The following is a 17,524-nucleotide window of genomic DNA, read 5'->3' as shown; positions in this document are numbered from 1 at the left end:
GTCATGGGCTTGCATTTATATATTGACTCACATAGGGATTGCTTAAAGGGCAGAAAACAGCAGGAATAAATGCATCACTTTCATGTTGGCTTTCAACTATTTTTAATCCATATTAATACTTTGTGTTGAAATATTGATGCAGAAAGCTAGATGAGAAAATCAGCTGTGTGGGGGAATAGTTACAGTCAATAAGTGGGTAAAAAAGCAGATCTTGGAGTATGATGTGGAAATGTAAGATAACCCAATTTACCGTTAGAATAACAAATCAAAACGTTTATTGAATAGTAAGATTGTGACACAGCAGGAAGTCTACCAATTATGAAGGCAAACTACATTTTTAGGGGAGTTAAGGTAACCTTGCTGCATGTATATGGGATTTTGATGATACCGTGTGCACAACTTAGGGCTTCATTGTTAGGGAAAAGATATAAATGCCTTTGTGTCCATGCAATATAGAAAGTTAGTCCTGTTTGCCATCATTTGGGTCATGACCTTCCAACCTTTCCAATCCATGTACCTGTCCAAGTTTTAAGAGTGCAGTAATTCATGGGCGTTCTGTACCCTGGAACAGAGTGGATACTGAGTCGTTGAATATACTCAAGTCTGCGATCGATATATTTTTGGGCATTAATGGCCTCAAGGGATATGTGGATTAGTGGACAAGGTACAAGATAGTGAAATAAGCTCAAGGGGCTGTGCATTCTTGCTTCTACAACTTATGTTTAGGTGTAATTTTTTTGTGTGAATGACATTTTTCTGAACTCCAATTCTTTATCTCTCAGGAGCGTCAGAGACTGGAAACCATCCTGAACTTGTGTGCCGAATACACAAAAACTGACTCACCCACCAGCCCTGATATGGGAAAGGTGGACCAGGCCAGCGAGCAGTTGCAGCTCGACGAGCAGAGACTGTTCCCCAGCTCAGTGGAGCCTGCCCCAACTACAGCCAGCAGAGGAACCTCCATGGACAGATGCACCGGAGGTAAAGTCTACAGTGAGCCTAGCCCAGCACAGCCATTGGAGCCGAGCATGCAGAAACCACGAGACGGTCTGGAGAGATCGGATGAGGAGAACCTTAAGGAAGAGTGCAGCAGCACAGAGAGCACACACCACGAGGTAGGTTGGCACGAGCCAGTTTTCTGCTCCTTACAAAAAGACATGCCAAGAAATTCCTCCCTAATCCACACTAGTAAACGTTATAATTACAGAGTCTCAGAAAGTGTTCAGTGTGGGAAAAGAGTATTCAACAGTCAAGTACATACTAACCCCATTTTGTCCTCAACCTCACTATCTCACTGGAAACCTGCACTTTCTTTTCTTATCTACATCCTTTTTAAGTATCTCAGACAAATCTGCATCGATCACGACCCCAGCGCGGTTTGCCAGATTTAACCACTCGCTGCACACAGAAAACTTTCTTCAAGTTTATTTTGATTCTTTTGCCTATCACCTTCATTCAACATCTCCTGTTTCTTGACTTTTCCAATGGGCATTGTTTCAATCTGGACTTTATGATTTTAAATACCCTTTTACCTCTAATGTTCCAAGATGATTAATCCCAGTTTCTCACATCTATCAACACAACTAAAGTCCTTCTAAAGTCCCTCGAATATTTCAGTAATCTCCTCTGCACACTTTCTAATGCCTTTACATCTTCCCTAGTGGCCCCAGAATTAGCCATAACACTACAGTTGTAGCAGAACTAGGGTTTTATACAAGGTTATCTTGACATCGAGCATTATATTAGCAATCTGCCTGCAAATTTTGATTCTATTGACTTCAGTACAACTGAATTTAGATTTGAGGGATAATGCATAGTCATTGTTGTATAGGGCATTTAGCACTGCTAACTCAGGCAATGAGTTTTCACAGGAACAATATTTTTTCTTTACAGGGGATTTTGGGTGAAGCTAAGTAGGACAATTTCCACAGCTGCAACATTTATTAATCACTTATAAACATTAGGTTTTCCAAACCTAAGACATTTATAAAGTGATTTAAGATTTGAGTAAACCACCATTAAATCCTCTCCCACTTCCTATCTGTTGCATTGCACAACAGTAAATGCAGAGCAACTCTCCCTTCCGCTCTGTTCATATCTTAGACAAATATTGTGGATCTAGACTGGGGGAAGGCCAGCAAGAATACCTGAATGGTGTATTTATGCATGGGGTGTGGTGGTTATGGTGGTGTGTTTGCACATGTATGTGCTTTGAGAGCCATACGAAAACTGGAGAGTTGTATATCCTGTGAATATAACCGTTCTGGGCTTGTATGAGATAATGGAAGCTGGGCTGACATGTTTAAAGACCATCATCACCCACTATATTGTATTCCTGGTAATATGCAGAAGCATCAGGAGAGCAGCATTAATGATGTAAAGAAGGCAAAAGGAGTCTGGTTATTCAAAGAATATAAGGAGAGGGTGGCAGATCATATCTGGGTAGCCTCCAGACTGACAATATGAACATTAATTTCTTTAATTTCCAGTAATTTCTTCCCCTCCCCTTCCCTCTTTTTCTGTTCCCATTCTGGCTCCCCTTGTTTCTCCTTACCTGCCCAACACCCCTCTCTGTTGCCCCTCCTCTTTCATTGTCCACTGTCCTCACATATCAGATTTCTTCTTCTTCAGCCCTTCACCGCTTTTACCAATCACCTCCCAGCTTCTTAGTTTATCCACCCTCCCCCACACATTCCACCCTCCCCCTCATCTGGTCTCACCTATCAGCTGCCAGCTTGTACTCCTCCCCCTCCCCCTCCCCCTCCCCCACTCTTTTATTCTGGTTTCTTCTGCCTTCCATTCCAGTCCTGATGAAGGGTCTTGGCCTGAAACATTGACCGCTTAAGGCTAATTTATACATGCGTGTCAACTCAATGCTGTAGGTACGGCGTTGCCGCGAACCCTACGCAGAGCCGACGCGGATCCCTACACCATAGCCTGACGTGCACCTCTCCCAAAATGTAACTGCGTGCTGCAGCAATGTAGACCACAACAACTGTGATTGGTCGGCTTGGTAGCATCGCATTTCCTCCTACACTGCAATAGCTTCCCATTGGGCGATTGAAGGGCAGAGAAGGAACTCTGGCTGCAATGCTTTCCATAAAGCTTTACACACCTCCGAAATTATGGAGGACACATTTCACTTTTACAAAAAAAGATGCTCGCATTAAACTTGTTTACCCCGAGAAAAACTACCATGACAATGAAACCTTGTGCGGGCAGATGTGTGCGCATGCACGACGTGCCCGAATTGCAGAGCAATGCAGACACACCAACGCACAAGTATAAATGCTCACAATGCGTGTAGGCCACTTGCGGAGGTTACAGCGTCCATTTGATGCACAAGTATAAATCAGCCTTTATTCCTCTCCACAGATGCTGCGTCACTTGCTGAATTCCTCCAGCATTTTGTGTGTGTTGTGTTGTTCACTCTCATGCAGACGGGGTTAGAAAAAGGGTTCACTGCCATGAATGGTTATATAATTAGGCCTTTCCAGCCACCCTGCCCAGCAATCCTTGATTTAAAGTTTATCCTTATCCTTAAAGCTTATCCTTAGACAATTTACAATGACCTGGTAGATCTTTGGACAGTTGGAAGAAACCCACACAGTCACAGGGAGAACGTGCAACTCCTTACAGGCAGTGGTGGGAATTGAACCCGGGTTTCTGCTACTGTAAGGCGCTTTGTTAACCATTAGGCTACTGTGCTACCCCAACTAGAGTAATTAAATAGTGACTGTTTACAGTGGCAGAAATTTGGTCAACAGAGAATGCAAATTTGAAGAATTTAAGGGGAAAACATGTAAGTTGAGGGGGGAAAAATGACCAAGTGTTTTGTTAATATCTGGGAAGAATTAAAAAGAAAATTGGGTAACTACTTGAAGTGAAATATTTACAGGAGTATGGGAAAAGAACACGATTAACAGCAGTAAAACTGCTGGCAGAGGCATGAATGCATTGAATTACCTCCTGTGTTGTATGCATCCATATCAGGCAAAACATTGGATCCTTTGATTTCTCTATTTTTGTCTTCCTTTCTCATTCTTTAATATGTTTTAATTTTAAGCAGCATGAAGATTCAGCAGGTGGTCAGTCAGCCCAGCAGGTGGTGTACCTGGAGGAGGAGAGGGTGAGAGTTCTCACCAACGTGGACGAACTGAAGCAAAGAATCAAGGAGCTGGATCAACAACTTGAGGAGTCCACACGTGAGGTAGGAATTTGCTCCAGCTATGGGTTTACCTTTAATTTGCAAACTGTTGATTAAATTTTTAGAAAATTGATTCTCATTGGGCTAACTTTAATTGGACTTGTTCCTAGAAGTTTAACGGGTGGCACGGTAGTGTAGCGATCAGCGTAACGCTAATTACAGTGCCAGAGACTCAGGTTCTATTCCCATCGCTGTCTGTAAGAAGTTTGTATGTTCTCCCCATGACCAGCAGCAGCGAGCGAGGGTTGGTAGACGGCGTTGAACACACGCTCGCCTTCCGCATTCGCCTTGATGTTTCAATCTTCCTTGCTGCTTTAATCGGCAAGAACTTCCACTCTTTATCCTGATTCTTATCTTCTTTACAACAGCAACTGCATTTGAAGCCTGGAATGTTGTGTTGTGCTTTACACACTCGGTGGTCACTTTATTAGGTGCTTCCTGTGCCTTCCTGTCAGCTTGAATCAGTCTGGCCATTCTTCTCTGATCTCTCTCATTAACAAGGCACTTTTGCCCACAGAACTGCTGTTCAATCGATGACTTTTGCTTCTTGTACCATTCCTTCTCAACTCCAAAGGCTGTTGTGCGTGAAAATCCCAGAAGATCAGCAGTTTCTGAGATAAAGAAATCACCCCGTCTGGCACCAACAATCATTTCATGGTCAAAGTCACTTAGATCACATTTCTTCCCCATTCTGATGTTTTGGTCTGAACAACAACTGAACCTCTTGACCACGTCTGCATGCTTTAATGCATTGAGTTGCTGCCACGTGATTGGCTGATTAGATTTTTGTATTACTGATCAGGTGGACAGGTGTGCCTAATAAAGAGGCCTCTGAGTGTAAGTGCAGGACCTTTTTTCCCTTTTGAAACGTACGCTTTGTACATGTTCCATTTTGTACTTCTGCAATGTTGTTGACAGGTGGAGATGGAGCGAGCGCTGCTTCAGGGGGAGCGAGAGTCTGAAGTTGCCCAGATCCACCAGGAGCAGGAGATCATCAGTCAGCTGGAGGAGAAGCTTTCTGAGCTAGAGCACAATATACAGAGAGAAAAGGACAAGGTACTGTCAGTCCCACCTCGGTATTCTTCTAATCTTGGAATGTTTCTTTCTTCAAAAGGACGAGCAGTCGTGGTCTGTTCAGTGTGAGCTGGCTGCTTTCTCTTTATACTGCATGCACCTGGTGAATTGTTAGGAAGATGTGACACAGGATTGAAGCACAATTGCATTATGTTTGGTCACCACAGCCTTGCTATTCTGTTCAGAGAAGTGACACTGTATTTCCTTTGGTTACTTTCCTTACAACTCTATGGGTCATGGCATATTTTATAATTGGGGCCTGGTGGCTATATTCTTAACCAACTCCCAAACACACCAGTCTCCTAACATGCTTGGGCAGGGGTTGAAGCATGATGGGTGTAGGCTTTTAATTGCAGATAAGTTCTTAACAACAGTTCTTTGGTAAGATTAAAATTGGAATTATCTGTATATCTGGGCATAGGACCTTTTCAAGTAGATAAAGTTCTTACTAGTCCTGATGAAGGGTCTCGGCCTGAAACTTAGACTACTTCCCTCCATAGAGGTTGCCTGACCTGCTGAGTTCCTCCAGCATTTTGCGTGTGTTACTCTGGAATTTCAGCGTCTGCAGAATCTCTTGTCTTTAATGTAGATGTTATATCGTATTTGATTTGAGATTTATTAATTCCTGTGAATAATTTTAGCAATAGCTTCCCCGTAAAATACTACAGAGAGGATGCTAATACACCTACACCCACAAGATTCACAGATTAACAAGGCCAAGGACAGAAACAGTCAGGCCAGTTGTTAAATGAAGCTTTTGGGGAGATCATTGGCCAAACCATCGCAGAGTTTAGGGGAAGAGGGAATGTCTAAGGATTGGTTGACAATGATCACTGCTGGAGAATACATGAATACCAATGCAAGAATGGAATCAGATGCCACTGTAGCAGTGCAGCAGTTATGTAATGTGCCAGCATTTCCCCTCTGGGTTAAATGAATTTGTGAATGATTCTGTAGCAGTGAGACTGAGTCCTTACTTCTTGCTTTTGGAGAATGGGTAAATATCCTGGCCTAAAACAGTTCGTCAGCTTGAATTTTTCTGTTGACCTCCCACTATCTACCGACACAGGTTCCTGGTTTTATTTTATTTATTTATTTATATCGAGATACCATGTGGAACGGGCTCTTCTGGCCCAACGAGCCGTGCTGCCTGGCAACCCAAATGTTTAACCCTCACCTAATGGCAAGACGAGTTACAATGACCAATTAGTCTACTAACTGGTACATCTTCGAACTGTGCGATGAAACTGGAGCACCCAGAGAAAACCCACATGGTCACAGGGAGGACATATAAACTCCTTATAGATGGTGCCAGAACTGAACTCCTCTAACGCCTCGAGGTGTAACAGTGTCACGCTAACGGCTGTGCTACTGTGGCGCCCTATTATATCACTAGCTATGCTGAATAAGTCAAATGACTGAAACTCTACAGCAAAAGGCTTAAATAAATTAGCTGTGTATAGCTGATATGACACGTGGAAGGTTTTTGAATTTACCTCATGAATACGCAATGAATAAAGGCCTCAAAGTACCTTGAAATAAATATGGTTAAAATAAGCCAAAGAAACTCCATTTACTGTTGGCGATAAAACTCCATCAGTTGGTAACATGCTCTCTGGTTGTCTCTCGTTTAAGCAAGCTACGCAGGGTTCCAAAATAGACAGAGTCAGAGTGAGAGCACAGAAACAGTTCCACTGACTCCCTGTCCATATCACACAAAGCATCCAAATGCACTAATTTAATCTTTATCCGTCAATTCCTCTCATGTTCCATCCCTAACGTTAGGTAAGTGATCATTTGCAGTGGCCAACAAAACTCTTTGGGGTGTGAGTTCAAACTGAAGCAGAGGAACCAGTCAATGGGAGAGCATGCAAATGCCACCTAGACAGTACCAGAGGTCAGGAAAGAACACAGGTCGCTGGAGTTGAAGCAGCAACTCCATTAGCTGTGTCACCCCATAACAGCACACTTTCAATCAAATCTTGCACGCTACAAAGCAATATTTTCTGTTGGTAATTGTCTACAATAAGTTGTTCATGATAATTTTAGCAATAAAGCAAGTGCAGATAATTAGATTTGTTGTGCTTGACAAAAGTTTACAACTTTTAAAAATCAAAGGAATATTTAATTCATCCAGCTTCACAAACATCAATGTTTAAAATGGACTAACATAAAGGCATTGGCTTTTCTGAAAGGTGCAAGGAAAATTGGTTACAAGGATTGGGTAAGGCCTATCTTGTCATTTTATTTAAGATTGACCACAATAATCAAAAATATGCTTAATTGTTATGAAATAACCAATGAAAATTGGTTACAAGGATTAGGTAAGGCCTATCTTGTCATTTTATTTAAGATTGACCACAATAATCAAAAATATGCTTAATTGTTGTAAATGTATAAATTGCTGCAATGGAAATCTAAATCTGCGATAAATTTTAAACCACTTGCATTGAGCTGTGAACCAAAAACTTTAAATATTTCATCAAAAACTGTAAAGCAAAAGAGCAGTTGAATTAAAGAGAACACTGACATCCCAAAGGTTTCAACTGGGGTTAAAACTTAGCAGTATTGTAGGTGTTAATTTAAAAATGGAATACAGCACTAGTGATTTCCACAATGCTGATATTAGAAACTGAATAGGTTTCATGGCAGGGTAGTATAAGATAATGATAGGTTTCTGCCATTCCCTGATGGAAGAAATTATTCCCTAGATAGGTCCTGATAGTTCCTGCTCTCATTTTAAGACTCTATGCCCTTGTTCTGGACCCTTCGCAAAGAAAATAATTTCTTTTCAATCTGCTGTAGGGAGACATTCTAACTGTGGAATATTCCAAAACTAATGCTATAAATGCTAGAGGTTTATTCATACTTCAATAATCTCAAAAGAAGCTTCTTCATGTAGAATGCTGAGAATATGGAAATGCCTGCCAATGGGTACAGTGCAGGTGATTAGCTAAGCAGATATGCTAATAGATATGCAGTAAGAAGTATATAGAAATGGAGAGAAAAACAATCCAAAACATTCTACAATCTACTCTGTCACAGAATCAGAATAAAAGTTTGACAAGCATCAAATGGACAACTCGTTTCTAGTTATTATAATGTCAATATGGTAAGATATGCTTGAATTAATTGAGAATTGATTGCTTCCTTCAAGATAATGTTTGTGTATGAAATGATTGTTCACCTAGCCTACAGTGATGGATGATTTGTTGTGGGTTAGTCTATTTCTCTCTGTCTCTTTTTCTCTTTCCCTTTCTACCTTCACCCCTCTTTTTACATCTGGGCTTTTACGTATTGTGAAGCCTTGTGTTTCTAATATCCTGTAAAACAAATTGATTCCTGAGATTTTCTCCAAAAGATGACTAGATTTTGTGTTGTCCCATCTTAAAATAACTAGCCATCTGATCTGCAGTTCCTCAGTTTGAATTCACCCATATTTTTATTTCCATAGAGTTGATTAAAAGCCATGACAGGTTCAAAATAGCTTGAAAAGAAACAGTTTGGAGGAAAAGCTTCCAAGAAACCTGGGTGCTGAGAATTGTGATAGATGGAATGGCACAAGGATGGTTGTCTTTTCTCATAATGGGTGTTTTCTTGTCCCAGATCTGTGGGTTCACAAAATGATTTTTTGCCTCTGTGTAAAATTGTGTTTCTTGGCAGAGAGCTAGTATAATCATGCAGCACATTTTTGCAATGAAAGCCAAGCATTTATGGAATTGCAAGGGATTTGTACAGATTAGCTATAGTATAAATCAAGATAGTTACTGGGTTCCTGACAGAGATTTGTAAAAGATGCAAATGTGGGAAGTGGATTGAAGGTGGTTGTGGCATTTCATTGAGCCAGAGGGAGATTTTTTCTGCGTTCAGCTTGTGATGTCCCTTCTTTAGGAGAGATGGATATGAGAGCATAAAGTAAGTTTTACCCTATATGCATACAGTGGCCACTTTTTTTAAGTATGCCTGCTTGTTAATGCATATATCTAATCAGCCAGTCATGTGGCAGCATTAAATCCTACACACATGGTCAAAAGGTTCAGTTGTTGTTCAGGCCAAACATCAGAATAGGGAAGAAATGTGATCTAAGTGACTTTGACCATGGAATGATTGTTGTTGCCAGACGGGTGGTTTAAGTATCTCAGAAACTGCTGATCCCCTGCGATTTTCACATACAACAGTCTTGAGGGTTTACAGAGAATGGTGTGAAAAACAAAAACCATCCCGTGAGGAGCAGTTGTGTGGGTGAAATGCCTTGTTAATGAGAAACGTCAGAGGAGAATGGCCAGACAAGTTAAAGCTGACAGGAAGGTGACAGTGACTCAAACAACCATGTGTTACAACAGTGGTGTGCAGAAGGGCATCTCCGAATGCACAGCAAGTCGAACCTTGAATTGGATGGGCTAGAACAGCACGGACATTTTAATGTATTTATTTATTTAGTGATACAGCATGGAGTAGGCCTTTCCAGGCCTCTGAGCCCCAGTAACCCCCAACAACCCAATTAACCCTAACCTAATTATGGGGCAATTTACAAAGACCAATTAACCTACCCAGTACATCTTTGGACTGTGGGAGGAAGCTGGAGCCTCCGCGGGAAACCCATACAATCCACGAGGAGGATGTACTGACTCTTTACAGATGGTACCGGAATTGAACTCTGAACTCCAACCTCCAGAACGCCCAATCTGTAATAGCGGCACGCTAATAGCGTGGTGCCCATACATACGCTCAGTGGCCACTTCATTAGGTATAGGGGGTATCTGATAAATTATATTTTATTTGCTTTGATAAAATATAGAGGGACCTTTTTACATTGTGACCTGTCCATGCAGTTGTCTGCCCTGGGACTCTATGAGGGATCGTGGAGGGAGTTCCACTCTTCCTCTGACCCATGCTTGAAATACCAAGAGAGTGTTTGATAAGACTGTGTGCAGGGAGATTTATATCATAACTGGAATTACTGTACTTGCTCCAAGAATGTTGACTGAGAGAGTGTAAAAAGACTTTGACATTTTATCAGCAGAAAAACTTAAACTGTGGATTCCCTGTGAGGGTAAACAGACTGGGCTTTTTTTTTTATGCTGAAGTTATTCCATTCCAGGCCCAACATACACTTTTATTTCAGGAATACCATAATTTTGTTTCAAGCCAGCAATTTTCGGAACAAGGAACATTAACTCTGACGATAATCCTTCACCATCAGCAGAGAGCCACTGCTATTGGAAAGCCTGATCTGTGCTCCAAAGGTTTTCTCTGACACTGTAATCTCTGGTGTTACACGTGGCAGAAGATGCTATTTGCTTCACATGGGTCTTCATACTCTGATTTCATCACTGCAAAGTAATATTGATCTGTCAAGTCCTAAATGTCAGCTCAGATGCAGAGATTGGCTGTTAACAGGCTAGGAGGAAGTTGTCTTGGTCAGTTGACATGCTGAGTCACAGTGCTGAGCTGATGCAGATAGAAGAGTCACTGACATAATGTTCTGATGGTATCAATCCTAGGTGTAGTAGTCCATAATGTCAAAAACTTCAGCATACCATGGTGGGACAGGCCTCTAGATCCTACCAATATCTTGTATATTAGGTGATGTTGATGCAGAGTCAAATCACACCATACCAATTGATTGTAATATGATGATTTTTAGCAATGACACAAAAATTCAAATACTGAGCTGTGCAGTGTCTTTTGGTGATTGTTCAGATTGTTATGGAGATCTTTTTCAACCCCTCATTCCAAATGAGTCTGATTTTGGAAATAGACTGCCCTTTAATCAGTTCGGGATTCTTAACCATTTCAGGCCATTTGAAGCCACAGGGTCCAGATTACATCAACAACACCTGATACATCATTTCAGTGAGCTATTGTGATAATTATTACATTACAGGTTTGTGAGTTCTAACTTAAGGTATGGATTCAGAGTTCCAATAAACAAGGATTCCAAGCTTTAACCTCCCCCAAGTGGTCTCAAACTTCAGTGAACAATGCAGAGAGAGCCCAAGTTCAAGCTAGCCAGAAGTTGATATTAAAGGCTTACTACACAAGGGTTTTGTGACAGATTTTACTCCTGCTTAAATAATGTCTCTAATTTACTGTGGACTAACTATTTCTAGATGTGTAACTGTTTGATATACTGACCACGTCTGGTTTTGCTCTACTCTTCTGCATGCGTTGTCTGCTGCACGGTGTCGTAGATTAGAGAAAATAGAGGTGACATACAGTAACTGCAACCTTGCTTCCTCTGCACCCTCTCCCATCCTTCTCTTCAGAAGCAACATTATCGATATGACTGCATGTTCATCCGCACCTAACCGTGCACAAATGCGCGTGCCCATGAGCTAACCACCTCGTGAGGCACCTCATTTCTCAGCTTATCCACATAAATTTGTTCATAACGTTTATGTATTAAGTTAACCGATTGTAATGACATCTTTCTGCTATTATTCCTAATCTGGTGGCATGGCCAGAGGAAGATGGATGAGATTTCATCGTATACAGCTCAGAAGGGGAAGAGGCACCCTTTTGTGCCTTGTCAGGGAAATCAATGTCACAAGTTGCTTGCTTTAAATTAATTAACAACAGAAGTGGCCTGAGATTCTTTCCAAAGTGGATGGATTTCTTAAACATTCATAAAGCTTCTTTCCCAAAACTGGTAGGATGAAGGGGGTCAAACTAATGCCATTTACTTTGTCCCTAATAAATGAAGCACAAAGTCTACCGAGGTGAAGATCAGGGAAACCGCATTTCAACAGGGCAACCTAAAGTTCCTTATCGCTCCTTTGGCGCAGAGTGGGATTTAAGGTGCTAATGGATGGGCGAGAAGAAGGCATCCATTCTTCCCAACACTGTGAAGAAGAAACACGTAGGGCGACGGTGGCATGATCATGATCCAATCAATGTGGGTAAAAAGTGGTGAATTTAGACATTTCTTGAATAAATTAGCCAACTTCCTTTATCAGTGACAAGAGCCATTCTCTGACCTCAACCCATCATAACCATTAAGAAATAAGGTCAAGCCAAACACAGCCGACTCAGTGCTTCTTTGAAATGGCTCCATCAGCAGTGCTTGTAGAGGGGATGTTTTATGCATTCAACTTATTACTGCATGGATGCAGTACGTATGCCTGCAAGTACACCTTACATAGCCCATACTGGTCCAAAGTGGGGTTCTTCATGGATGGCTAAAGTTGGAACAACTGTGTAGTGCAGTAGTTGGGAGAGTCTCATTTTCAACTATTTTGGTGCAAAATGGAATAAGGTCTTGCCAATATTGGTGGGTTTCTGACAACAATAATAACAGAATCCCTTTAGAGCAGGGACTACCAACCTGGGGTCCACGGATCCCTTAGTTAATAGTATGGGTCCATGGCATAAAAAGGTTAAGAACCCCTGCTTTAGAGTATCACACACAAAATGCTGGAGGAACTCAGCATGTCAGACAATATCTGTGGAGGGGAATAGACAGTCAATGTTTCAGGCCAAGACCCTCCATCGGGACTCCCATCCATAAATGCTGCATGACTCGCTGAGTTCCTCCAACATTTTATGTCAAGATTTCCATCATCTGCAGAGTCTCTCACGTCCCTTTTAGAGTATAACTTCCAAAAGATTGCCGCAGCTACTGTAAAGTTGGCATATCACAATTTTCAAGTCACTCAGGCTTGCAACAACAACTTCCATTTATGTAACGTCTTTCACATTGCATAGAAGCCCAAGATGCTTCACAAGAACCTAATAAAGCAGCTTTAATCTAAGCTACAAGACTGCAACCAAGCCAAGAACAGACCGGTGATGTGGTCACCAGGATACAACACTACACCATATGAGTGAATAAAAGGGGTTTGGTTTTAATGAGGGATAAAGAGAAAGAAGGAAGCAGCAGCTGAGGGCATCAAAGAAGGGGTACAAAGACACAGAATTTGAGATTTGGAGTAATTCCAAGGTGTTGGAGGAGGTTACAGCTATTGGATGAGGGGAAACCATGAAGGATGAAGGTAGATGGATGAAATGTTTAGAACTGAGCTGAGTGTGCAAGAGGCTTGAAATTGGAGTCTGACATGTCTCTCAATCCTAGTTGTTTTACAGTCCAAAGTCCCCGGCAACGGCAAGATTTCATTTCTGCCTCCATTTTTTGAAGCTATAACCCAGATGGAAGCCCAGCCCATGCTACACCCTGAGTGGTGCTCCTTAGTGTTGACTTTAATGGCCCAGAGATACCTTAGCTTGTGTAAGTTTGGGATTTGGAATAGGTATTTAACATGCATGTTCTAAATTATTAAGTCGTGTGAGTCAGATTGCCGTGCCAAGATTGGGAGGGAATAGGATGGAATGAATCTTTCAGAAAGCTGGCAGAGGTAAGATCCAAACACCCTTTTTGTGCTGTAAAGCTTCATAATTTTAGAGACAAGTCAACACAACTAAAATGATTTTTTTCATAGAGTCATACAGCATTTCCCTCTGGTTTCTTTCCTTGCCTCCTCTTACTGGGACACAATTCAATAGATTTATAGCTGGTTTTCTGGTGTCGAAGATAATCCTTTTCAGCCACTTTAGTAAAAGACTGTAAAAATTTACCACCACCAGTCTACTGTACAGGCTGGTGTCAGGATGGGAGGGATTTTGAATGTTTACAGGCACCAGTAGACGACTATCTTATTTGTATAAGTGAAATTCCTTGCTTCTGCCCTTCCGTGGGATCTCTTGTGACCTGCCTGGTTAAAGTTACAATAAGAATTGGTAGAAATGTCCAGCATATTATTAGGATAATGATAGGATTCATGTAGGAAAGATGCTTGCGTTGTAAGAATTATATAAAATAATTACCAATTAATCTAATAATGATTTTGCCAAGAACATGTTGAAAATTGTCGCCACATAGAGAGGTTGAAAAGCATTGCACATATATATTAATGGCAGCTGCTTATGGGGATGTGTAGGGGAGGGACACACAGGCAGGGTGATTCAGATTTATTTATCACATGTACAGTACATCGAAACATACAGTGAAAATGCAGCATTTGCGATAACAACCAACACGCTCAAGGATGTGCTGGGGGCAGCCCACAAGTGTGGCTACACATTCCAGTGCCACATTGCATGTCCATAGTGATCTCACAGGCAGGGATAATGTAAGATGAGGGAGGGTGTTTGTGTGGAGCACTAACACCTCATAGGTGGCTAAGTGTCTACAGTCTGCTGCAGATTATATGCAGTGAGGGAGAGAATCCTAGGAAAGGCCAAGTCCGACCTTGAGATACTAGAAACTTATGGTGATGTGTAACTGAACAATGATGGGGAGCAGTTGGATCATCTAGTCTGCCTTACCTACTTGATGGCTTCCTAACAGTAGGATCTCATAGTTGAAGTAAGGAATGAGGAAAAACATCCAAGCCAGGGTGTGGGTTCCAGTGGGGGGGATTTGGAAAGGGTGGAGTTCCTCCTTGTGACCACTTTGAATATTGTGTTTTAGTGAGGTTTGGAATAGGACAGGAAGTCTTGAGCCAGGGAAGTGAATGGATCCAGTTTAGCTGCAACTTTCAGCAAAGAAATTAGAGTGGATTGTATTCATTGAAGCATCAAAGAATTTAGAGATGGAAACAAAAGTGGCTTGAATCAGATATCAAAATGAGTCAGACTGGGTTGCGGCAAAATTTGATAAATAGGAATGAAAATTTGTAAATTATTCCTGTCTAAGAATATAAGAATGTCTTATCAACTGAAAGACATATCCAAGTAGACATGAAATCACACTGAGCTACTTCATTTGAAATACTTCTGTGTTGATATTACACTATGAAGTTTAGTAACAAACTTGTTCATGTGTTTGAATGAAATCCTCCCTATCTTATTCAGAAATTGTATTCAAATGCATTGAATAAAGAACCATGAGCCTCGATAATGCTTCATTATTGTGCTAGTTCCCAAGCAATTCACACAATGGCTTGGTGCACTGACTGGCTACGTCGTCACCGTTTGTTACTGACATCACACCTCACAATACATGCAACCAAGAGACAATAGAATCTTTACAAAGTTTATGAATATGGAAGTTGGGTAAATTTCATTACAATTGGGTAACGATTTGAAAAGCAATATTTGAAGTGCTATGGAGAAGCAGATAGAGAGTGAGACTTAATTGAGAGATGCTGCAAAGCATAGGTATGATGGGCTGAATAGCCTCCTCCTCCCTTGCAAGACTCTTGCTCCCAAAACTGAAGAAAGCTCTAAAGATTAAAACTCAATTTGGCTTCTGTTCTCAGGCCTCTTCCTTAAACTTGCCCCCAAACCTCTTCCAACCTCACTCATCATTCCAACCTTCTATGGCTATATCACTGTTCTAATCTTTAGGCTTCTGCATGGCGTGGATTTGAGAAGTGTGTTTTTTTTTTCTCTTTTTTTTGTTTTTGTTTTCAAATTCAGGAAAGGGTAAAGCTTGATGCAGAGAAAAAAGAAGTAGAGAGACTGCAATCGCATTGCCATGAGTTGAAGAGCCAGCTTGATAACTGCCCTGAATCAATGAGGGAGCAGTTACAGGAACACCTCAGAAGGGTCAGTTTTTTCTTACCTCATTGGCTTCCCCTCTCTGTGGATCGTGTGACCTCTCTGTCCCTGCACACTGACTGATTCCAGGTACTAATGTCACTGTAAAGAGCCAATTAGGAGTCCTGGAATCAGCACTGTTTAGTAAGGTATTTGCAGTAGTCCCTACAAAATATAAGATTCAGGAAGCTTGCAATGCATGATCAGATATGTGTTGTATATTGGTTTTGGTTTTGTTCTTTATGTTTGATTCCATTGCACTTTACTAAATTTAATGAAATATTTTCATCTTCTGCTTTTTAAAACACAACTAACATTTCCTTTAACAATGTGCAGCACGCATTGATACTTGGCAGTCTTTGGAGGTCATGTTGAAGCTTTAGATGCCTTGATCCCAATATCCTGATAGATTTTGAGGGTGTCAGGCAATATCGTGTGATTGAGCTCTTTGCATCCTATGCCGCTTTTAAACAAGTTACGTCCAAGTATGTTGGGAGGTTATTCCAGTAGGAAATGTGCTTTGTATCGCCCCTGCCTGCCAGTAGTGATGGGCCTCTCGTGGCTTGTCTTAGGAGGCAGAAGCTCTGGAATCCGAAGCCAAACTGTTCGAGGACCTGGAGTTTCAGCAGCTGGAGAAGGAGAGCCGCCTGGAGGAGGAGCGGGAGACAGTTAGTCAGCAGCTGCAACAGGATAAGGCTGAGTACCAGCGCAGCACCATGCGGAGAAAGGTACGAGCACAGCTCCCTGCTCCCTAACCACGTCAAATGTGCCAGCAACCTCCCTTGAGCTTGCTGCATGTTAAGGCTTTTTTAAGTGTAGTTGCTGTTGGAAGTAGGATGAAACATGGTGGATATTCTGCACAGCAGGATCCTACAAACTGTGCTATTTATAATGCTGATGATTGGTATTGTTTGTGACAAATGGAAGCCCCCGAACAACTTAAAAACATGGCCATGGTTTTACTTACATTCAGTGGAAAAGGGATCCCGGGACCCCTGTTTGGCATCTCACCCAACAGCACAGCTCTTTCTTGGGTAATGGTTTGGATCAGTCCAGATCTCTTGCTAAAACGTGTCATCTCTACTCCACAGGACAAGGTCTCTGCCCTCGAGAACCAAGCCAATCAAATCCGTTATCAGGCAATTCAGGAGTGTGAGAGACTGAACAGGGAAAAAAACGCAATGATACAAATGCTTCAGAAGGTAACGATACCCACACTGCCAGAAATCTTTTGAAGAAAGTCTTTTGACTCTGAGTTATTTCCCATGTCTTTTCTCTTGAGGTGATATCAAAGTTAGATAGTCAAATCATAAGGATAACTTGCCTAGTCTAGACATATATTTCCTTGTGGATAATGAATCTAGTGATAATTTCATCAACACATAGGGTAAGTGAAGAGAAAATAAATCAGCTACCCAGAACAAGTATTCAGATTCGAACTAGTTGAGGGGTGGCATTTGGAAGCAATCTTCATACAAATCTTATTGGAGCCCTCTTTCTCTAAAAGCTGCTGAGTCAGTGGCAGTGATGAGTGTAAGAGATGAGTCATCAGGGTGGGGTTCAATGAAAAACTTGATTTGATTTTCATCAAAGCAAAGGATAATGGAACAAGATAGTTGGATGGAATTGAGATATAGATAACCTAAGAAATGAGTGAATGGTAGAAAAACCTTACAATTTTAACTTACACCTTTTAATATTCTG

At 41.4% G+C, this 17,524-nt stretch overlaps 1 protein-coding gene across 12 annotated transcripts in view; it reads left to right on the top strand.

Annotated features, from left to right (window-relative positions):
- phldb1b (pleckstrin homology-like domain, family B, member 1b) overlaps nucleotides 1–17,524 on the top strand; it is a 406,573-nt gene that overhangs the window by 317,633 nt on the left and 71,416 nt on the right. For 10 of the 12 annotated variants that reach the window (XM_072283991.1, XM_072283988.1, XM_072283989.1 and 7 more), the window contains 6 exons: nucleotides 783–1,115; nucleotides 4,067–4,210; nucleotides 5,126–5,263; nucleotides 15,701–15,829; nucleotides 16,393–16,548; nucleotides 16,912–17,022. In XM_072283991.1, coding sequence (XP_072140092.1) covers nucleotides 783–1,115; nucleotides 4,067–4,210; nucleotides 5,126–5,263; nucleotides 15,701–15,829; nucleotides 16,393–16,548; nucleotides 16,912–17,022 — 1,011 coding nt within the window. The remainder of the gene's footprint in view (nucleotides 1–782; nucleotides 1,116–4,066; nucleotides 4,211–5,125; nucleotides 5,264–15,700; nucleotides 15,830–16,392; nucleotides 16,549–16,911; nucleotides 17,023–17,524) is intronic. The other 2 variants (XM_072283994.1, XM_072283992.1) reach the window with 1 other exon arrangement.

Source organism: Mobula birostris, chromosome 20, assembly GCF_030028105.1.
Source record: "Mobula birostris isolate sMobBir1 chromosome 20, sMobBir1.hap1, whole genome shotgun sequence".
Classification (NCBI taxonomy): domain Eukaryota; kingdom Metazoa; phylum Chordata; class Chondrichthyes; order Myliobatiformes; family Myliobatidae; genus Mobula; species Mobula birostris.
Note: the sequence above shows the minus strand (reverse complement) of the source record. Positions and strands in the feature narration are given on the sequence as shown.